The sequence below is a fragment of the Calliphora vicina genome, chromosome 1 (genome assembly GCF_958450345.1).
Source record: "Calliphora vicina chromosome 1, idCalVici1.1, whole genome shotgun sequence".
Classification (NCBI taxonomy): Eukaryota; Metazoa; Arthropoda; class Insecta; order Diptera; family Calliphoridae; genus Calliphora; species Calliphora vicina.
The window spans coordinates 163870307-163894794 of NC_088780.1; the positions used below are offsets into that span (position 1 = coordinate 163870307).

Genomic DNA, 24488 nt, shown 5'->3' on the forward strand with positions numbered 1-24488 from the left:
TTCAAACGAATTTCTTTTCGAAAGTTGTTACATAACCCCTCGGGTGGTACCTATTGGTGCGTTCATAATGCAATAACATTCCTGCAATTTAAAAGTTAACGTTCGAAAAATCATATTTTTGAAGCATCAATGCGCTGCATTTGATTAGTTTGCGATGCTGATAAAAATCAGCTGATGCGCATACCATGCAGTGATGCCGCAAATTTATGCTAACCACATCATTTAATTCATCTAACTAATAAATTACTCGGAATCTGAAGAACCTAAAATGAATCGATCGGAACAAAAATCTTTTATCTTAACAATAATTCAAAGGTTGAATGAATTTTATTTCAATTAAGCTAAATAATGTTGTCGGGAACGGTTTTGTGAATTAAGATTTTAGTGAATTCAACTATAATTTAATTCGAAGCTGTTTGTAATCCTTTGAAAATTTTCTTAAAAATTCAGTTTTTCTTAAAAAAGAGGGTTTTTTTAAATATTGTCAAACTTATAAAAACTAATTTATAACATTTTTTCAGGATCTACACCATTTCCAATTGTATTTCAGAAATTTCTAATTGTATTTCAGAAATTTCTAATTATATTTCAGAAAATTCCAATTGAAGTTCAGAAATTTCCAATTATATTTCAGAATTTTCCATTTATATTTCAGAATTTTCCAATTATATTTCAGAAATTTCCATTTATATTTCAGAAATTTCTAATTGTATTTCAGAAATTTCCAATTATATTTCAGAAATTTCCATTTATATTTCAGAAATTTCTAATTGTATTTCAGAAATTTCCAATTGTATTTCAGAATTTTCCAATTGTATTTCAGAAATTTCCATTTGTATTTCAGAATTTTTAATTTATACTTAAAAAGTTTCTAATTGTATTTCAGAATTTTCCAATTGTATTTCAGAAATTTCCATTTGTATTTCAGAAAATTCTAATAGCAATACAAAAGAAAATTTCTGAAATACAAATAGAAATTTCTGAAATACAATTGGAAAATTCTGAAATACAATTAGAAACTTTTTAAGTATAAATTAAAAATTCTGAAATACAAATGGAAATTTCTGAAATACAATTGGAAAATTCTGAAATACAATTGGAAATTTCTGAAATACAATTAGAAATTTCTGAAATATAAATGGAAATTTCTGAAATATAATTGGAAAATTCTGAAATATAAATGGAAAATTCTGAAATATAATTGGAAATTTCTGAAATATAATTGGAAAATTCTGAAATATAAATGGAAAATTCTGAAATATAATTGGAAATTTCTGAACTTCAATTGGAATTTTCTGAAATATAATTAGAAATTTCTGAAATACAATTAGAAATTTCTGAAATACAATTAGAAATTTCTGAAATACAATTAGAAATTTCTGAAATACAATTGGAAATGGTGTAGTATTTTTTTTGCTATACATATTTCATTATTTCTCGATCTCTTAAAATTTTGATAATAGTAATAGATAACTAATCGACAATGGCTATTCTACTAGATAAAAAATCAAGCAAATTTATTTTGGATGTTACGAAATAAATTTACATATTTTAATCCAAATTCATAATCAATTTTAAATTTATAAAATATTTGTTTTATAAACGTTTGATAAATTTTAAAAAGGCCTTTTACTAAATATTTTAGTTTAAACTATCAAAATTCGATATTAAAATCAGGTTTATGCAAATTTCACGATTTTATTACTTACAACAAATCAATTTTTTTTTTGCTTGTATATAATTGCATTTTAAGCAATTCCATTATTATTTTAAATGTAAAGGCACTTGCCTACATATTTTCAAGTATTTTTTAAGCGAATTTATTAAATTTCTACAAGTTAAACTAAAACTATTATTCGTCTATTGTATTAAAAAAAATATTGCCGATATTTTTGTATAATCGCAAGATATATTTATCTTGAGTATTGATTATTTTTATTGAAAAAAATTATTGAATTTTATAAATTAATCAAAATCTAATTCAAAATAATGAAAGTGAGCTAATAAAATAATTGATGATTAATTTTTAATTGACGTTAACTATTATTTTTTAGTTTAAATTTAAGAATTAATTAATTTTTAAAACAATAAATTTTAAATTATTACACAGTATTTTCTACATAAAGTACTTACTTACCAATTTTTATTAATTTTCATTTATTTTTTTTTAATTTTATAATTCACTTTTTTCTTCTTTTTTTATTTAAGCACTTTGTACAACTTACCACTGTTTGATATTTAAAACGAAATATATCAGTTGTGGTTTTATATATATTTTTTTTTAAACTAACGAAGTTCCTTAATTTAACAAAAATTCCATATGCATCTAAAAGGCTCATTTGTTTTCTTCACAATTTACATAAATTCAAATAGTTGTTTGGTTTAACAAACATTTTAAAAACATTTATTTACAAAAAGGACCATTTTGCAATATTTGTTTTTAAAATTATTTTTTGTTTGTTTTTTAATTGATTTAAGAGGTAACGGGGAAATCAAATGAGCTTATAGATTTTGGAGAATCGAGTTGTTAAATAAAAAGAATACCGATCAAATCTTTGCAGTAAATAATATTTGTAAGAGATTTGAATGTGGAAATACAAAATCTTTATACACGTTTATAAAATAAAAGAAAATATTTGACTAATTATTTTTATAAAATTGAAAAATTTTGATTTCCATAATTAAAACATACCTTTCCATTTAATGCAAAGATTTTTTTGGAGAAAAGTATTAAACTCGCGCACGTATACTTTTCTCATTTCATTTAAACGAAAAATTGTTTAAAACTAGTTTTTGTTTTACGCCCCAAAAACGTGAGTTAATAAAGGTAATTTTACATCCTATAATAAAAGGACAACCTTTATTGATTCAAGTTTTTAAAGCAACATGGAAGGAGATGTAAGAAATCAAAGCGATAATCATTTATTCAATCTATAGTAAAAAGTTAATTAAATTTCTAGTCTTACAAAATTAAACAGTTGTATAATTTTTTTTAATTATACAAATGTTATTCAATCGCTTGGATTTATTACAAAACTCCACCACAATATTTTAAATCTAAAACTATATTTTCATGTAAAAAAGAACCACAAAACCGTACACTACACATGAAGAAACACTGGCGTCTAGCGCCTAGAGTTCTTATGTGAAATGCAATTGTTTTGTGTGCATAAAAAAATGTCAACCAACCTTGTGCATCACTATTTGCAGGATCCGCCGATGTATCCATGTATGAAGAATCAGAGAGCGGTTGTTGTTTCACAATAGCCTTTGAAGTGGTAGCTGTCGTTGCACTTGTATTTTGTGTAGATGTTGCTGTAGCATTACCACCCGCAGCAGCAGCATCTTCATTTTCGGTAAAGTAACTTTCGTCGTAACGCATATCACCATAGGATTCATCTTCAACATAGGTGGCATCTTGTTCGGCCTGATCCACTTCGCCTGCCTCTTCAACATAGTCGGGTTCCGATTTTGTGGGCAAATCAATGGGTAAGTCAATGTATTCAGGTTCATTCGTTTGTTGTTGATGCTGTTGCTGCACCTGTTGTTGCTGTTGCTGGTGGTGATGTGTTTGATGTTGTTGCTGATGATGGTGGAGTTGAACTTGAGGTTTCGTATCAGCGACAACAGTTTGTACGTTTATTTGATGCGTGGCAGCTGTGGCATCTGAAGCCTCTAAAGGATCAATTGTACTCTTGGAGCGTTTAATATGCGGTACACTACCTAAACTAGTGCGTTGGGCGGGTCGTTTCTGGGTCACCACTGTAGTTGTGGTGGCCGTTGGCATACTAACGCTGGTAAGTTGATGGGTTTGAGTGTGTAGAGTTTGTTGCGCTATATGTTGAGGCTGATGATGATGCTGCTGCTGTTGTTGTTGCTGCTGCTGATGATGTTGTTGCTGCTGAGGTTGGGTGGTAATTGTAGCTTGGGGTGGGTGTGTTGGCGCCGTTGTTTGTATGACTATTTGTGTAGTTTGTTTTGCATCATCGCCAGAATCATCGACCGTTTCAATTTTATATGAGCGGGCTGTTGACGTACGTTGTCGTACTCGAGGCGACGTTTGTATTTGTTGTTGTATTTGCGGCGTAGGAGTTGAGGGTTCAGGTGGTGTTTGAGATTGTGGTGGATCACTCTGCAAAAAAGGGAGAAAAAAATAGAAAATTAATATTTTGTTGAATACGACTTATAATTATAGACGGAAAAAAAATTGCAAGCATTTATAATATGAAACTGTCAGTTTTAATAAAAAAAAATCTCAGTGTTCAAATTTTAATGGGAAGAGAGGATTTGTAAATACCCACCACCTCAGATTATAGAAGCGTAGCTCGTATTAAATATTAAAATCAAAGCTTCCAATTAATTCAATTTGAGCTTAATTCACTAAAATCTTTATTCGGAATTAAACAATTCAGCCATTCATTCCATTTCCAACATCTAAATCTTTAGGTTCATTCAAAATCTTTTATTTGAAGAGAATTCAATAATTATTTAATTCCGATTCTACATATTGAAATTTAGTGTCTAAGAACTAAAGGTTTTGTACCGAGAACGATTTTTTTTTAAATTCGTAAAAAACTACGACAAAAAACATAACAAACCATTAATGGCTAACAACGATTATTGACAGATTGACTATTTTAGACGGAATCTAATAAAACGGCCACACACTATTGATCTATATATATATTATTATTCGCTTTTATTATTACATTTAAAATGGAATTTAATATCTCAATATATATTTTTTTTTATTCTGATTAAATAATTTGTTTCTCATATTCTAAATCTGTTTAACTGATTTTCAATTTGTTGCTATTACAAATATTTATGCTGTACAAAAAAAAACAACACTGGCACAGTTGTATTCGAAAGTATAAATGAATAATTCAAGTACTAAATAAAAGTAACCTGACAGAGTACAGTTTGTACTAAATGACTAAAAAAAACACGAACAAAAAGTTGATACGAAAACATACACAAACAAAAATAACTAACAGAACAGGGGGTAAAAACAAAAATGAAAAAAGCGGGAAGTTCATTGCAAAATTAAAGTAAATAATGCAAAAAATATAAAACTAAAAAAATAAAAGTATAAACAATGATACTTACATCAGTTAAACCCTTTATTTGCAAAGCCTCTGCGGTACTTATAAACGCTGGTAGGGCCTCCTGTTTAACATTTACCTCACCACAATACATAAATTGGATGAGATCTTTTAGAGCCGTATGGCTAACGTCTTTGAGAAATACTATAAACAAAAAACAACCAATTATTATTCCATATTACACATTAAAATTGCAATTTGCGAAAACTTACCAAAGGCATGTTGATTGGCTGGCATTTGAGTGAACATTTTACGAAAATATGGCGAACAGACAGACAATACAAGACGATGAGCCTTGACGAATTGCCCCTCTGCCGCCAGCGTCACATCCACCAGGTCGCCACGACATAGCGACTCATGGAAACCGGCTGATAAATTACTATTAAAATTGTTCCAGCACAACGAGAATTGCTCGTCGTCCGCCATATTGAATGGTAACACTATTCACAGTAGCGTACCCTAGGCGTATGTATAGTAAAATACACACACTCTCACAACAAAAATCAATACAAATTTATGTATTCAAAACAAGCAAGCGCTGTAAAATGAAAAATATAAAAAAAAGAACCATAAATGAGGTTTTCGTTATACAGAAATAAAAAATAATTCAACTTAAAATCAACTGTACAAAAAAATTTGGATATTTAAAAAAAAAATTAACAAAAATTTCCTTGTTTATAAAACCGAAAAATAAACAGAATACCGCAAAAAAATAATGGGAAATTTTTTTCATAAATATCCAAATTTTTAATTACATTGAATTTTCTTAAACAGCCACAAAAACTTACCTCTCTCGAGTTCTACTGCCAAAAATTTCAAATTCTTTGGTGGAAATTGCAATTTTTCCACTATTTAATAAATTTTCCTAATATTTTCTTACAAAATATTACACAAACCGCGCGACGCACAACTTGACGAATTCGTAAACTGTTCACAAATGAGACGATGCCTAAATTTTTCGATATTCGTAGAAAATGTGTGTATCCGTAAGCAGAAATTTTAGAAGCTCATTTCTGATTGGCTGATGCCTTTAGAGTTGTATTTGCGGCAGTGTTGTATTTATGCTGTTGAAATTTCCTCTTTCAGTGTTGCAGTGATGGTCATTTAGCGATTTAACTTATTCATCGGTAAACAAAATTTAACATTATCTTTACTTCAGTTCACGGAAATATTAGTTTTTATTGTAATTGAAAAACAATTTTAAAAAAATTGTCTAACCCTTTCTTTTCAGTTGTGTTTTATAAAAGCATATGTGCATATTTTAAATTCCTACTTTAAAAAAATAGCGTTTCTATTTTTGGGTAAAAACACTTTGATTTGTTTTAAATATTTTTTAATAAGTAATTATTTTTCAAGAGTGTTTAATTGATAGACTGCAAAATAATGACATAATTGTAATTTTTTGGTTTCTTATTATTTTATATTTCACAACAATCGAAAATATTTGCCTTAAAAATTTGGAAGTTTTAACTCTCATAATTTTGAATCTAGGTTTTTCTGGTTTAGTCTCAACATAAACTTAAAAGCCAATACATATTATATTTGATTCAGTGTAAATATTCAATTTATAAATTAGGGTTCTATAAGTGAATTGTCGAACTTTTTACTCAAAAAACGTTATCCGAAAGTAAATTAATTTTTGTTGTAAAAATTTTATCAAATACTTTTTTTTCATCAATAAATCTAGAAATTTTTTTTGGAAATTAAAATAGGATAAAATATCGAAAATAGACAAAAAAAAGTAGACTATTTAAAAATATTAAAAAATCGAAAGGTCAATTTTATTCTAACTAAACTTAGCGTTTCTTAAAATTAATTAATTAACAACTATTTTAACTATGTAGTTTAAAAAAAACCTATTTATTTTAGATATACAAATGTTAATTTTTAAGTTAAATGTGGTGTAAATATTTCGTAAAACTGGTTCAACTTACAATTCCTAAAATATTTAAAAGAAATAATAGAAAGTTTAATAATGTTATAATTTTTTTTATAGATTTTTTTGGTAATTATTTGAACTTTTATTTTATATAATATGAAAGTAATAAATAATAATAATAAATGAAATTATGCCTAATTAAAAATTGACTTTCAAATTATATAAAATTATCAATATTATGATATAATTTCAGTTTTTTTTAATTTTAAATTTTTATATTTATTATTAAAAAAATATTCGGATTAAAAATATTTTTCCCGATTTGACCCATTGTAAATCCGACTTACCGACTTGAAATATCCCTCATTAGATATCTATACTGTCTATATTAATGTATTAGTATTCCAGATACAGATAAAAATCGATGTTGTCCTGGTTTCTTCCTTATATCCCAGCCATTTGCGGGCCGATTTTAAATAGCAGCTGAGCCGGGTCTATAGCGGATATATTGATGTATGAATCATATTTGTCAGTTACTTGGGGGCTACAGAAAGTTGATTTCAACATACAGACGGACATGGATATACCAACTCCGCTATCTATAACGACCCAGAATATATATACTTTGTTGGGGATTTTTGAGGATAGTTTTATATTCCTTCACTTTATATAGCGACAAAATTGTTTAACGAAGTTACTATGGTTTTTTTTTAGCAATTTAAAACATTAAAATTAATGAATTGAATTGCTTCCAGATTATTATTTCTATTTTTGCCGAAACTATAATTTTTCAAAAATAGTATCACTATCCAACACTGGCAGTATACAACTGATGATAATGCAGTGTATTGACTAATGGCAATACAGTGTATCAATATATAAAGCAGGGATGAGAAATGCTATATGTACCAAACAGCATTAACAAATTTTATTTATCGATTCGGGATTAGGGTTATAGGGTTATCGATTTATTGGGCTTTTTTTTAAACATCTATATATTTAAAAATACAAGGCCTGACTCTTTCATTCACTCACTCATTCACTGACTCATCAGCCTTGTATTTTTATATAATAGATGTTTACAAAAATAAGTCGATCATATGTATACTTTTGTAACGGTGTGTATGTCGATTGTCTGAACAATCGACTTTATGCTAAAAAAAAATAAAAACCAAATTTCAATTACGCTATCCAAAAACTCGATAAACTAAAAAAAATCGTCTTTGTCGAATATTTTAAATTTTTGTTGTAATTTTTTGTTTATAAAATGAGTTTTTTTATGAATAAATCTAGCAACCACTTCCAAAATATATCAATAAAAAGCGTGTATACAGTTCTACTACGGTATTTAAATTATGTACTTATTAAACTTCCTAAACAATGCAGATAGTTGGAAAACCCAAATCAGAGAGCGTACATGGACCGATTTATTTATAAAAATGTGTTGGAAAATGAATTGATGCCTTAGGCATAAGAAAACATGCCTACGGTTTATGTTTTCCAATATGACAATGATCTGAAACATGCTTCAACACTTGTCAATGAAAGTTCAAGTGAAGCAAAAGTAAGATTCTCTGTTGGCCAGCTTAATCGCCTGAGACAATTGAAAATCTTTGTGGCATCGTAGATCGCAAATAAAAAGAGATTCTAAGTAAAAAAATACACCATTTTTAATCGTATCCAGGATGCATGGAACAACATTTCTAAAGATCAAATGAGAGACTTATTGATTTAATACCACATAGAAGTCCTGCCGTCATTAAAAATAAAGTTTACGCTATGACTTCTAATTTTATTTTATGTTTTTTGACAGAATTATAAAAGTTTCTTTATAAATAAGTCTAAACTTATTTCGTTGTTTTTTTCAAAAACAATGGCCCATAATCATAGTCAAACACTAAAGTCGCTTCTTTTTAAAAACAACTTTAAAATAAAAACCTGCTTTTTATTAATTTGCAACCATAGTCAAAATTAAAGTATGTTTTAAATTGAACCGACTTTAACTGGGTGCCACCGCAAATGTAGAAAATGTTTTCATACAATATACAACAAAAAACAGACAAGTGGCAACGCTGAACAGCTGACATACAAAATTAAAAAAAAACAAAAAAACGTTAACAATAATAGTAACCGGGACATCTAAAGAAAGAAAGTTGTTTGTTGTGGAAAAATGGAAAAGATAAGATTAATTAATAATAATTACGATATTTTAGTACTAATTTTATTGATAACTGTTCAATAATTGCAAAATCGCTACCAATATCTTGTAACTTAAACATTTTTTACTTTGTGACGAACTTTTTTACTCGGCGAAGAACAGCAGATGCTGTTGTTAAACGAGTTAAAAACAACTTCAGCTAGTTTTATATTTAGAGTCGACTTCAGCGTCAGAAGTATACTTTAACTTGTCTATGATAGACCTAAAGTCCACTCTTAAGTAAAGTCGAGTTTAATTCTCTTAAAATGTACTTTATTTTTGACTATGATTATGGGCCAATACCTTTAAAAATAATGTCAGTGGTCACCAAAAATTCGTTATAAATGTAATAACTTTAATAACATAATTTGAAACATATTTATTAAATTAAATGCCATTGTTTTCTTAATTTTTTTTTAAATGTTGACATAAAAATTATTGGTTTACCATTTCATTTTTCAGAATCGAATTGTAGTAAAAAAGTACAATTACATAAACATTGCCAACCCTGATGAGAAATATTGTGAATGTGGTGGATAAGTTTTTATACACCACAGAGAGACAGCGTAACCAAATGTTTTTTATCGCTTCGTCTATACACATTCAAATTTTACATCCCCAAAAAACCCGAAATTAATTAACAATTAAATTGAAAAAAAATCTATTCTTTTTTGCATTTTTAAGTTTTTTTGTTTGAGTTTGAATGGTGTACATTATCGTACAAATAATGGTATTCAGGTGGTAGTACGCTCTTCAAATCTTGCAAATTATTCCACTTATTTGGCTGAATTGATAGTGGACCAGAATATTGAGGTTTTGGTTCTATATGTCCTGTATAAGGTTGAATACGAACAGGCAGATCAATGTAATCTGTATCAAAATTTAATTTATATTTTATGCTATCATCTGGAAGATATAAAATAGATCTTAAATTAGACACAGTTATGTACTCGTTTGCCATATAAGTTTATCATCATTGTAATTATTAATGAAATCATAATTTAAATAAATGTTTTTTTTACGATCTCATTGTTAATTTTAACAGTATTTACTAGAGAAATTCTAACGTAATCGATTGGCAAGTATATACATATGTATATTGATTTTTCAATTTAATCTCTATCTTAGCATGGGCACTACCATCGCACTCCATTTGCGTATGGCCTTTCTCTTAGAACTTCTGTTCAACAACTTTATAATTTTCTGCAGCAAAATTGGATAGAGCAAAATTGGATGACACTTTAAAAGTAGATTCTTTCTTAAGTAAATTCCAACTTTAACAATGTAGTTTTATGCCATGGACATTATATTTTCCAAAAACACAAAGGTAAAATATTTTCATGTTAATTCAATTCAGAATCGGCTTTCGCTATTTTGATAAACGATTAAATATGTCAAATTCATGTTCAGCAAGCAAAATATAGTAAGAAAACGTGTATTGTAAGAGGAAATTAGGAAATTAATTATTTGAAAAGATAGAGGGTTTTGCACTCAGAAAAATTAATTTTGTAAGATAGAGAAATAACAAAAATTCAAATAAAACACCAAAAAAAATTCACACCATAGATGAGGGCTGTTTTACTAAACATTTTACCATCAAAAGTCATTTTCGTGAAAATCAAAGATAGAGGGGTTTGAATATAGGCCCTCGATATTCATGTTTTTCATGTAAAAACATTGGTTTGAAAATTATAAAATTCTTTCACTGAAGTCGAAAAGTGTGCTTCCCCTTTTTCAAAAAAAATAAACTATGATTTTACATAAAATCCTTTGTCTGGCAACAATGTTAATAAAAAAATAATCACCACACCTTGAGAGATGCTCTTGTTTCCTTTTCCGGTTTTACAAACAAAACAAAAAGAGCTAAACCAATAAGTTAAAGAGAGAGATAGGCTGGCATGATTTGTGATTGGTTATTCCCATAAAGGCAGCCATTTTTTTCTTGATTTTTTTCCTGTTTTTACACACACTCTCTACACAACAAATGAGAAAAAAATAAATACAATATGGTTGGTTGTTGATGAGAGTATGAATGGAAATAAAGAAATAACTGTTGTTTTTATTCATTCATTTTGTTTTTGTAATTTTGAGGGTGGGTACGACGAATGTCTTCGTGTTTGTTAGTTGCTTGCTCAATGTAGTTTATTATGGAATGTGTTGGTTTTGTTGTTGTATGAATGAGTTTTGGTTGGACCAGCCTTTTACAGTTAATTAATTACTAGCATTCTGTGTTGTGCTAAGGAATTTCTCAATCAGTTGTTTCGATGTGCTGACAAATTGTACACACGCACGCGTTGTGTTTCCTCTTTTTTTTGAGTTTGAGTTTTATTGTATTATTTTCTTTCAATAACACGCTTTATTAGTTGACAATTAGAATAACAAAAATTAAACAATTATAATTGACGCTTTTTGTATGTCGGAAAAGAATCGCGCAAGTGCAAAAAATTTCAAGTGAAAGTGATTGTTGGTTGGTCGCTTCCTTAAGTGAGTTAGTGGTTTAAGTTTTTTTTTTTGTTGTTTGTTTTATTTTTACACAAATGTTGAGTGGATCTTTAAGTGTCTCTTTAATTGTTATTAATTTTGATTGATATTGAATATCAATAATAAAAAGAAATAAACAAAGCAATATAAAATAAAATTAAAAAGTAAATAAAACAAAAAAGCTAACAATTTATAAATAAATAATAAATAACATGTTACAACATCAACAGCAATCATCACAAGTATCTCAAGGTTACTATGATTATAATCAACCTAGTCCTGGGAGTATGACCAATGCGGATTCGTTAAACACTACACCATTTTCAGTTAAGGATATTTTAAATATGGTTAATCAAAACGACGGCTACGAATACGGCACTTTAGAAAGGTAAGTGTTTAATTTGTAAATAATAAAGTATTGAATTAAATGTTTTTATGTAAGACAAAATGTAGAAAATTTGTTCCCTGCTTTCACAATTAGTAAATTAATTAGCAGACCTTGAAAATTGAATTTACATTTGTAATGCATTTTTAAATGAAAATATTAATTTTGAATTGTGAGATTTAAAGAATTGAAAATCAGAAAAAACATTTGTTTTCTAATTGATCTGGTTATACTCATGGTAGAACCAACCAGGTACAATTATTAGGGAGAGTTTTCAATATTTACCCCTACAACGTCAAATAACACATTTACTCTCATCACTTTTTATTTTGTTTTCGCATTGTTTTGCACGTTATATTAAAACTAACACACATTTATTTGGAAAAAATTTAATTTGAATTGAATATTTCACAAAAAAAAGTATATACACAAAAATTTGTTTAATTAATTTATTTTTGTCTTAGACATTTCGTTTTGTTTTTTTTTTAATTTTTTTAATTTTCTTTTGTTTGACGTTATAGGGAATGTATAATTGAGAACGTACTTTTTAATAATTGTACCTTGCTTGTTCTGCCATGGTTATACTCAAATGTATAAAATACAAACATTATTTGGAGGAATTTAAATTTTTTAAATATGTTTTAGAATTTAAATAAGAAATGCAAGAAATAATGGTTACATATTTTTGTAAATTTTCAAATACTAAAATATTTTTATTTGTTTTATATGTACAATTCATAAATACTTGACAAATATTTATGTATATCTAGGATAACATTAGTCAAATGTCAAGTATTTCTAAAAAGTTAAAGTGAATTTTATAATATTTTCCAAACCTCTCTCTTATTTTAAATTTATGGAAATTTCTTTAATAATTTTTTTTAAAATTTAAACATTTGTTTTTATGATTTCATTGGCTTAGGAGTTTAAAAGTCTAAACAAATTAGAACAATTGTCAAAAAATCTTAGTTTGGTCAACAGTTAAATTTTGCTTTACTTTTTAATGAAATCATTTCAGAATGTTGTGATCCAGATAATAATAAGTTAAAATAGATTTTGAAAATCTAAACAAAATCACATATCATTAGTAATTTCACTTTATTACTTGAAAAATGTTTCATGGTAAGAAATTTAAAATATTTTACTAAAGACTGTCAGCCCTAATTATGAATAAAAAATCCGCTGAATTTTTTTCCCTATTATCAATATTGAATGTTTTATACTAAAGACTACGTTTTATGCTAAAGACTACGTCTTATACTAAAGACTACGTTTTATGCTAAAGACTACGTCTTATACTAAAGACTACGTCTTATACTAAAGACTACGTCTTATACTAAAGACTACGTCTTATACTAAAGACTAAAGGTAGGGTCACACATGGCAAATATTTGCTCAAAAAAGCGTAACCACTTTTTAAGCACAAATTTGTTTGACGTGTTTATACTTACAAGTGTTTTGTAAGATCAAACCGCATCAAATAAAATAAAACTAAGAAAATAAGTTTTTTAAATAAATAAAAGAATTCAAAGGTATTTTATTTAGTGGTTACATCTTTTTCGTAAAATTTTTGTCATGTGTGACCCTACCTAAAGTCTTATTCTAAAGACTAAGTCTTATACTAAAGACTAAGTCTTATACTAAAGACTAAGTCTTATACTAAAGACTAAATCTTATTCTAAAGACTAAGTCTTATACTAAAGACTAAGTCTTATACTAAAGACTAAGTCTTATACTAAATACTACGACTTATACTAAAGACTACGTCTTATACTAAAGACTACGTCTTATACTAAAGACTACGTCTTATACTAAAGACTACGTCTTATACTAAAGACTACGTCTTATACTAAAGACTACGTCTTATACTACAGATTACGTCTTATACTACAGATTACGTCTTATACTAAAGACTACGTCTTATACTAAAGACTACGTCTTATACTAAAGACTACGTCTTATACTAAAGACTACGTCTTATACTAAAGACTACGTCTTATACTAAAGACTACGTCTTATACTAAAGACTACGTCTTATACTAAAGACTACGTCTTATACTAAAGACTACGTCTTATACTAAAGACTACGTCTTATACTAAAGACTACGACTTATACTAAAGACTACGTCTTATACTAAAGACTATGTCTTAATAAGTCGTAATATTTAGTATCGGAATTAACCATTTGGTTTTAACAGAACTACAGTGTATGATTTTGAGTTCATTTAACCCAAAAAATAACACAGTCAAACAACGATTTCCAATACCAATTGAAACGTAAAATCCCCTTTAAACGATCGGGATTTTAATAGCAAAATTTTAAAAAAAAAATTGTTTGTATCGTAGATGGACGTATGTATATCTGATATCTAAAGAAATTCGGTCATTTAGACTGAATTATTTGATTAGCCATAAATTCGGTTATTACAACCAAACAAATAAAATTTAACAAAACTTAAATTTTAAGTTGGTAAAGGGATTATTAAGATGCTTAACAATAAAACTTTTTCTTTATAAACATTGTGAAATGAAAATAAAATGAATTACGCATTTTTTCCCAGGCCTAAAATGGGAAATATTTTTATTTTAAAAATTCAATAATTTTTTTTCTGGTAATTTTAGGCCTCATATGGGAGCTAAGACTAATTATGGACCGCTCATGAAATTAGATCGTGATTTTTTTCTATATAAAACTTAATTGTTTTGAATTGTATGTAGATACCAACATTTTTAAGAGATTTATGCTCGTTAAAGTGATTTTCGGAAATGGGCCTTATATGGGTTTTGTTTTTATATAGAACATATCTGTGGAGAAATTAATAAAGCCACCTACAGACATTTATGAGAAATAAATGCTATTTTGGGAGGGCATTTGTATGGAGGCTAGATGAAATAATGAACCGATTTTAATCAATTTCGATAGGTTCTGTCCTTGGGCTATCTTTGTAGTCTAGACTGACAATAAATTCATTAACATTCAATACAGCCATTGAAGAAGCATTTCTTTCGTACTTGGCAATAATTGTCAACCGTTTTGCGATGACAATTTTCACATTTCAAAGAAAACAAAAAAAAAAATATACGCGGCATAAAACATCAAAAGCTAATTATTTGCAGAAATTTTACAGAAAGATAAAATAAAGTAAATCGTCTTTTAAATTGTGCGTTACCACAAATACGTTTTCCCATAGCATTAACATAAGTACACCAATATTGTTCCGTTATTCTGCCGGCGTTATTGCTTTATTGCCAATATATTTATTGCTAGTGTAGCCGCGGGTTATGGTAATATTTATTCTTATAAAGAAACCTTTTTTTGGGGTCAATTTTGTCCGTGTTTAGTAAAACATAATTTGTTTTTTTTTCTGCTTCAGTATCAAATTAATATTTTATAAAATAATTTGCCTAAGTTCTATCAAAAGCCTTTGATAAATACGTAATATTTCCTTAAATTTTTATGAAATAGCTAAAATATTCAAACATTTGACCTTTAACCCCGTCAGTGAAAGTGTTACAGTTGTAAGTTTCTGGTAACATTTTCAGTGGAATATAGTTATTATGATCCGAGTCAAAATTCTTATTTCTTATTTTAAAATAATAATTTTCAAAATTTTAAATTCTAAAAAATAGTTATGTATGTATGTAAAAATTTAAAAATAGTTATGTATGCACTTACATATAAATATTCCAAAATATTTAGAATATTTTGTTGGATTTCTAATTCAAGTGGTCTGCGCGCCACTTAATGGTTGAGGGAATTAAAAATAACTTGAACAGTTTCCGAACTATATTTGTTTTTATATCCTGTTATAAGGACTATCTGGAATAGATTACTATTGTTATAAAAATATAACAAAATATAACTTTCAAAAGTAAATGGAATTTCAAACTTCTGAGTTGTAACGATATCAAATCATCTTAATTTTTTGCAAAAATTGTATGGAATTATTTATGTCTAATATTAAAAAAATATAAATGGTAATAGAAAGCTTGATAGACTAATAGATATTACACTAGACAGTTTAGTGTGAGGTTGTCAGATTTGAAAACTAATTTAAATTGTAGACTGTTACTTAGTACACATATTATTTACTTACAATTTGTACAGGTTTTTTTAAATAAACACAAGTAGAAATTTGAAAAATTTCCCAACATATAAAACGCCATCATTAGTTGGTGTTAGAAGTTTCTAACTTCTTTACTGGGAGGTATATAAAACAATTAATAGGAAAACAATACACTCTATTGTTTTTTCCCAATAAATCTACTCAAAAAGTTAATATTTATCTAAATGGTAAACCGATGGATATAACACGACTGCATACATGCATAAATACAAATTATTATTTATTATTTTTCTTTAAGACCCAGATGATCTTGTTATTTTCTTATTTACTCATTATAACGCCTTTTTTTCTAACGTTTTTACAATAACAACAAAAAATGACAATGCAGCACAAAACCAAAAACAACAAGACGACAGACTGACATTTTTTGGTGTTTAAAACTGAAGAAGAGACACAAAATTCCTAAGAATAATATTATTTGCTTAAATAAAATTCAAAAAAAAAGAAAGACTTTTTATAAATATTCAAAAATAATAATAATAACAAGAAAGAAAAAATATGAAATCCTATAATAACATGATGACAGGCAAACTAACACATCATCTCAGAGACAAACTCATGTATATTTATATGTGTGTGTGTTTGTTACTGGTTTGTATGGAGGAGAAAGGATGTCAGTCAGTCAACAGTCAAAAAAAAAAAAAAGAAAAGAAAGAAGACAACAACAAAAATTAGATACATCTTATACAGCATTATTGACATTCGTATAAGATCTACGTTTATTTATGGTTAAATGTTTACTTTTAATATTTTTTGTCAAATCATTATGAGAGAATTATAATTTCATGATCTTTAAATGAAAAAGAAGAAAAAAAAACGAAGCATTAGATAAACATTACCAAAAAAATAAGAAACATATACAGTTTGGCTTATAAGTTTAAGGGCAGCATAAGTTTCATTTAAAAGTTTTCTATAATTTAAATATTCATTTAATTTTTATTGGATTACAAAATAAAGTTTAAAAAATAGATTCAAATTGTGGAAAATATATAACTAAAAAATAAAGTTTCGTTATGTTTTATAAATGGTCAGAAATAAGCAAATTTTCGACACTTAATATTTTTATCAATGTTCAATGAACAAAGAAAAACTTTTATTTAAAAGCTTTGGGGTTTAAAAAAGAAGTTTCGTTAAATTTTGCAAAACGTCTGAAAAAACTAAAATTTTGGAGATTTCAATAAATTATCCTTTACATTAAATAAATTTTTGCAAAATTGTATTAAAAAGCTTTCGGTTTAAAAAGTCAAGTTTCGTTATGTTTTGTAATTTGTCTAAAATAAGAAAATTATATAGAAAAATATAATAAATTTATACCTGTTCAATGATTATAGCAAAACTTCAATTTTAAAGCTTTTGGTTTACAAACTAATGTTTCGTTAAATTTTGAAAATCGTTTAAAATAAGAATTTTTTATAAATTTAAACGAATATAGCAAAAACTCTATTTGAATGTTTTTGATGTGAACAATAAAGTTTCGTTAAGTTTTATAAATCGTTAAAAAAATAAACTTTTATAAAATCAAATAATAGTTTTATCCATGTTAAAAGAATATAGAAAAGGATCAATTTAAAAGCTTTTGGTTTACAAAAAAAAGTTTCGTTAAGTTTTATAAATCGCTCAAAATAACATAAAATTTTAGATTTCAACAAAAGCTCATCTACTTTAAGCGATTATATTAAGAGATACATTTAAAAGCTTTTGGTTTAATAAATAAAGTTTCGTTAAGTTTTGTAAATCGTTCAAAATAAGAAATTTTTCTAGATTTAAACAGAACCTCATCTACTTTAAGCAAATATAGTAAAAGTTTTACTTAAAAGCTTTTGGATTAAAAAATAAAGTTTCGTTAAGTTTATAAATCGTTAAAAAAATAAACTTTTTTTAAATAATTTATTAGAGTTATATCAATGTTAAAAGAATATAGCAAAGGATCAATTTAAAAGCTTTTGGTTTACAAAATAAAGTTTCGTTAAGTTTTGTAAATCGCTCCAAATAACATAAAATTTTAGATTTAAAGAAAAGCTTATCTACTTTAAACGAATATATTAAGAGATAAATTTAAAAGCTTTTGGTTTACAAAATAAAGTTTCGTTAAGTTTTGTAAATCGTTCAAAATAAGAAATTTTTCTAGATTTACAGAGATCCTCATCTACTTTAAGCAAATATAGTAAAAGTTTTACTTAAAAGCTTTTGGATTAAAAAATAAAGTTTCGTTAAGTTTTATAAATCGTTAAAAATATAAACTTTTATAAAATTAAATAATAGTTTTATTCATGTTGAAAGAATATAGCAAAGGATCAATTTAAAAGCTTTTTGGATTACAAAATAAAGTTTCGTTAAGTTTTATAAATCGCTCAAAATAACATAACATTTTAGATTTAAAGAAAAGCTCATACAGTGGTGGCCGCCAATTTAAGACAAATACTTAAATTTTTTTCATCAACTGAATTTTAAGTGCGATAGAGCCAAAATAAAAGGACCTCTAAGGGTATGAAATTTATTATTAATGTTTCTAGTTTCTGAAAAATGTTTGGAAAAATCGGTAAAACATATATGGACAAAGATATGTGGAACTACGTTGACCCACCTCAGCGAACATCCGCTGTTAATAACATGATATGACCGAAACTAATGGAACTAAAAATACGAAATTTGGTCCGAATATTTTATAATTTTTTATCTTAAATTCCTGGCCACCACTGTATACTTTAAACGAATACATATATATATTAAAAGTTAAATTGAAAAGATTTTGGTTTACAAAATAAAGTTTTGTAAATCGTCTAAAATAAAATTTGTCTAGATTTAAGCAAAAGCATATCTATTTTATGCAAATATAGCAAAAGATTTACTTAAAAGCTTTTGTATTAAAATATAAAGTTTCGTTAAGTTTTGAAAATCGTTAAAAAATTCAACTTTTCTAGAATTAAATAATTATATTTAAAAGCTTTGGTTTAAACTATTTTAAAACATTTTAAAAGCTTTTAGTTTAGAAAATAAAGTATCGTTAAGTTTTTTAAATCATCCAATATAGAAATTTTTCTAGATTTCAGCTAATCTAGGTTAAAAGAATATAGTAAATGTTGTATTGAAAAGCTTTGGTTTAAAAAAATAAAGTTTCGTTAAGTTTTTTAAATGTTCAAAATTACATTTGAATAGTGTATGTTAAACGAACAATTTAATTTTAAAGTTCTAGGTTTGCTTAAGTTTTTCAAAACTTTTGTTTGGCTGAATTACATTTCGATCGATTTTGTTTTATCTTTTTCAGATTTGTTTGATTTTATTAATTGCCAAAAAGTTTAACAATTCCGTCTTTCGATATTAATTTAATTTGAAAACTAAATTGATTAAAAATTTGAGAGAAAATAATATAAACCAATTTCTATTCCACTTAGATAACTGAAAGTGATTTCTTTCTGAAAATTCAAAATACGGTATTAATTTCACTTTCAATCGAAATGTAATTTTATGACAGGAGGAATAGAAGTCTACAGACCTGTCACACATTTCCTAACGTTTTTTAAGCTTCTTCAGATTTCCTTAAAAACATTTTCCGATAGCTCTGTTTCATAATGAATTTATTTTTTTGAAAGGTTATTAAAACTAAATTATCTCAATGAATTTGTTTTATAAAAATGGTTCATTAAACAGAAAAAACTATTTCCTAAACAGTTTCAATTCGAAAATTTATAAGATATTCAATTGGTTTTTTTATAATTACGTAATTGAAGTATTCATGAGCTCAAAAACAAAATGTTATAATATTTTCTACTAAAAATATTAGAATTTTTCTTTGCTAAATATGTATATTATTGAAAACCATTTCGAAAACCTTTCACATGCTTTTAAACATATAACCCTGAATGTAAATTAAAATTAAAATAACATTGGGCGCCGAAGGTAGTCAAAAAAATAAAAAAAGACACACACACAATATTCCAAAAATAAATAAAATATAAAATAACCAAAAACAAAAAAAAAGATGACCAGTTTTCATTTTGAATACTCGAAATATCGAACTCGTAGTTGTAGTCGCATGTTGCTGTTTTTCAACTGTTTAACATGTGTGTAAATAGTTTCTGTCTGTCTGTCGGAACGATTTGACGGTCATAAGAAAGTTACGTTTCAGTTTTTAAAAACCCATATGTGAGGGAATGTGTCTGTTTTGTATTCATTCGCATTTTTATTTTTAAATAATGACTGGTGTGAGATGAACCATGAAATGATGTCACAGTAAGAGACAACTAAAATTTTGAATTTTTTTTGTTGGTTTTCAAAAAATTTTGCAAGACTTTCTTTAAGAAAAAACATATGTGGGCGCTTATGCAATTGATAGATATTGACACACATGTGGCTGTATTTAAAGTAAAGCATGAACTCCCAGTAGGATGTAAAAGGATGTTAAAATATACCACCTACCTAAACATATTAATACTTATAGTAAAATTAGGTTTATTTAACTAAAAACTAATTGTTTTCTTATTTCCTTTAATTTTTTTTGCAGTACCTCTCAAGCTTTAACCTCGGCTTATGCCACGGAGTATGATACACGTGTTTATGAGGCTCAAAACTCCTTAACCAGCATGGTAACACATGGCCATCATATTCCTCCCAATGCAGCAGCCGCACAATTCTATCCAGCTTATCAGGATTATACTCATGTGCCAGCACCTCCTCATCACCATCATGCCCACCATCATGCAGCAGCGGCATCTACACCACCCACAACACATCAAGCCTATCAGGGCTACAATGCCAGCCATCAGTATTACATGCCCTCGACAGCCACATATCAGCCACCCGGTTATCCAGCACAAACTGCCTCCACACAGTCACTTTACAACTATGCCGCCGCCGGTTACGATGCCTACAATCCCAATCCACCACAGCAGTGCCCTTCATTGACTCACCCCACCACCTCTAACTCCGCCTCTACACACATCGATTTGACACAAGCGACAAGTGTTAAAAATGAATATGTACCCACTCCCTATGTAACACCCTCGCCCACTCTGGATCTCAACAGTTCAACAGAGGTGGATGTCAATAATACGCCCTCTTCGGCTCAAAAGAAATCGCCCTTAAGCAATCAAACCGCCATGCACAGTTTAATGGAAACTGCCAATAATTCCAATTCATTGAGGAATATTTCGACGGGCTTGACGACGGTCCAGCTGTATGAACAAGGATCTCTGTTATCCAGGCAGCAGGATATCAACAAGAAAAGTAAGTAGTTTAAAGCGGAAATCAAATCTCAATTCACTAGAATCTTCATTCCATAAATCCATTCACAATACCTAATTCTTTGATTCATTCAAATTTAAATAGAATTCATTAATCGTTGAACTAATTCATAACACAATTCATTTAATCTTTGAATGATTAAATTTAGTTTAATTGCTTTTATTAAAAAGGGAGTATGACTTAAAAATGCGGAACTTTTTCAGATGTGTAGCTTTTATTTTGAAACACTTGTACAAAATAAATTTATTCAAAGTATTAGCTATTGTAAGTTATGAACTTCTCTCATCTTTCTGGAAACATATGGATTCCGAGCCGAAAGAACTGCTCATCTTTTGAGGCCAAGAACGTATTAAGCCAATTTCGATTACTCTATTCCAAAGTGAAGCGTATCCCAGACAGAACGTTTTGCATCGATCGAAACAAATAATAGTCGGACGGAGCACCGAGGCAAAGCTTCCCAACCATTTCATTCTAAATATTTTCTAACAGGTATTGCAACATGTGGCCTAGCGTTGTGATTGTCTGGTTAGATTCACAGATAGAACCCTTTTGCTCCCACCAAATACAGAGAATTACCTTAGCGCCATGGATATTTGGCTTTGGTGTCGATTCGGCTGCTTGGTCGGGCTTCACATAAGATCATTTAGGCTTCGGGTTATTGTTATAGATCCATTTTTCATTGCAAGTAATAATTCGGTGCGTTCAAGCAGCATTTCGGAAATGCAAAATCGCATTTCAAGGTCTCTCGGCTTCAATTCGTATGGTACCCAATTTCCCAATTTTTGGATGAATCCTGCTGCTTGCAAACGTTTTGAAATTGCTGCTTGAGTAGTTGCCAATGATTTTGCAAGCTCTTGTTGAGTTAGACAACAATATTATTGGAGTTATGCCTCCAATTCTTGGTCTTCAAACTTCATAGGATGGCTGGCATGAGCAATCTTTGTCTTCCGTGTCAAAATCAACACTTCTGAACCGCTTTGAAAATGTGCCGATGGAAATGAGTAAATGAGTAGAAACAATAATTCATATCAGAGCTTTAATTAAATTTTCCAAACTAAATTCATCATAATATGTTGCTCTCAGATTATAGTCATAATTTAATATATTATGGTTGCCGCAATCATTTATATATTTCTAAAAATTTGTAAACAATTTATTAATTATTTTACATTATCTTTTTACAGAAGATATCTCCCTGGTAACATCATCAAAATCTGAACTACGCAAAAATGGTAAACCCCGCTCAAAACGTAAGCCCCGCGTTTTGTTCTCACAAGCTCAAGTTTTAGAGCTAGAGTGCAGATTTCGCTTGAAAAAATATCTAACCGGAGCCGAACGTGAAGTTATAGCACAGAAATTAAATCTCTCGCCGACACAAGTTAAAATCTGGTTCCAAAACAGACGCTACAAATCGAAGCGTGGCGAAATCGAAGGCGAAGGACCAGCAGCAATTAAAATCAAAAGTGAAATGATGCCGCAAAATGTATCAATTTGGAGTCATGCAGCCCCTCCTTTGCCGCATGCAGCCCAAAGTCATTTAATGCAAACGCAACATCACCAACAGCAGCAGCATCATCACCATGGTCATCATGGTCTTTTGGCCCAACATCAGCAACTTTAAACAGATTTATCTTAACTTTAAGAATTTTTTTTTTTATTTTCTTAGTTTTTTTATTTTTCTTTATTATCTATACATATTTAAAATATTTATTATTTTTATTTTTATTGTTTAATTTGTAGTACAATTTACAGAATTTTTTAGTCATTTTATTTAAATAAGAACATTTCTAGTTTAAGTGAACAAAAAAAATAAGAATAAAAATAAAACCACATAATTTCCAAAATCCTTATAATAAAATGGTACCTTATATACTTAGTTTTAATTTATATAAGTTTTAAATTAAATAAATAAATAATGTGCCTAAATAATACTGATACTTGTACCGCAATGTAAAGTACAAGTATTTGCTAAATAATATTTAAATAGTATTAAAACACTTAAACAATTATTCCTAATGCAATTTATATTTTTTCTAATCTGTAATTTTGTTATTGTAAATAAAACGCATCATCAGTCAGTCATTTAATAGAAATTATATAAAAAATAAATAAATAAATAAACACAGATTATAGAGAACCACATAAAATGTAACGTATTTTTCTTTTCCATTTTCAAACCACTTGAGATTAGGGATACAAACATTTTATTTTTTGTCTGTTTTATTTGAAATTTGTTATTGGCAAACAATTAATAAAATAGACTGAATACCAAAATAACAATAAAAACAGAAATAAAAGGATGCTCTCCTCGACATTGGTGTTTTTTTTTAACAGCTGCTTTAGAATTCATTTCGATTGTAGAAATAAATGCGATTGTAAAGATTTGTCTAATTGCTGTTACAATGTCGAGTGCTTGAATATTGTTTGTCGACCGCTCTTATCTGTAATCTGTGTAAAATATTTTTTGTTTTTACATACAATAACTTCCATTCATAAAATAGCTAAATATTTACTTAACTGAAGAGAAGAAGTGTCGCAAAATTTATTTGAAATCTATTATCACCGTTGTTCGTTCTGCTTAATTAAATGTGTAGTTTATTTGCGTATGCAAATTAGGTTTGGTTTTTTTTTGTTTCAGTTTTTTGATTAAGATCTCTTGGTAAATATATTTGAATAGCGTTTGTTTAAGTCCAGTTTTTATGAAATTTGTACAAAAATTCCACCATTTCCAATTGTAATTCAGAAATTTCTAATAATATTTCAGACATTTTCAATTGAATTTCAGAAATTTGTAATTGTATTTCAAAAATTTCTAATTATATTTCCAATTACATTTCAGAAATTTTTTGTTCTATTTTAGAAATTTCCTATTATATTTCAATATTCATTTCAAAAAATGGAAAATTACACTCTGATTTTTTACACTTTTAAAAAACAAAAACAAGTAAGAGCTATATTCTTATATACCCTTCACCAAATTATACTTCAAAATAAAAAATTTAAATATTTTTAGGTGAAAAAATTTTTTTTTCAATTTTTTTCATTTCGAATTGTTTTTCTTTAAATTTAAAAT

At 27.7% G+C, this 24488-nt stretch overlaps 2 protein-coding genes across 26 annotated transcripts in view; one reads left to right on the forward strand and one right to left on the reverse strand.

The window, feature by feature from the left end:
* LOC135964310 (modifier of mdg4-like) overlaps window positions 1-6055 on the reverse strand; it is a 59243-nt gene extending 53188 nt beyond the window's left edge. For 24 of the 25 annotated variants that reach the window (XM_065516537.1, XM_065516534.1, XM_065516522.1 and 21 more), the window contains exons 1-4: window positions 5894-6054; window positions 5318-5643; window positions 5110-5249; window positions 3190-4132 (exon numbers count right to left, since the gene is read on the reverse strand). In XM_065516537.1, coding sequence (XP_065372609.1) covers window positions 3190-4132; window positions 5110-5249; window positions 5318-5531 — 1297 coding nt within the window. In that variant the 5' untranslated portion in view covers window positions 5532-5643; window positions 5894-6054. Of the gene's footprint in view, window positions 1-3189; window positions 4133-5109; window positions 5250-5317; window positions 5644-5893 lie in introns of all 25 variants that reach the window. The other variant, XM_065516514.1, reaches the window with a different exon arrangement.
* Window positions 6056-11860: 5805 nt separating this feature from the next.
* On the forward strand, window positions 11861-23036 carry tin (tinman). Its single transcript, XM_065504016.1, has 3 exons — window positions 11861-12050; window positions 20676-21397; window positions 22600-23036. The coding sequence occupies exons 1-3, from the start codon at window positions 11875-11877 to the stop codon at window positions 23034-23036; spliced, it is 1335 nt and encodes a 444-aa protein (XP_065360088.1). The 5' UTR covers window positions 11861-11874.
* The last annotated feature ends 1452 nt before the right edge of the window (window positions 23037-24488 follow it).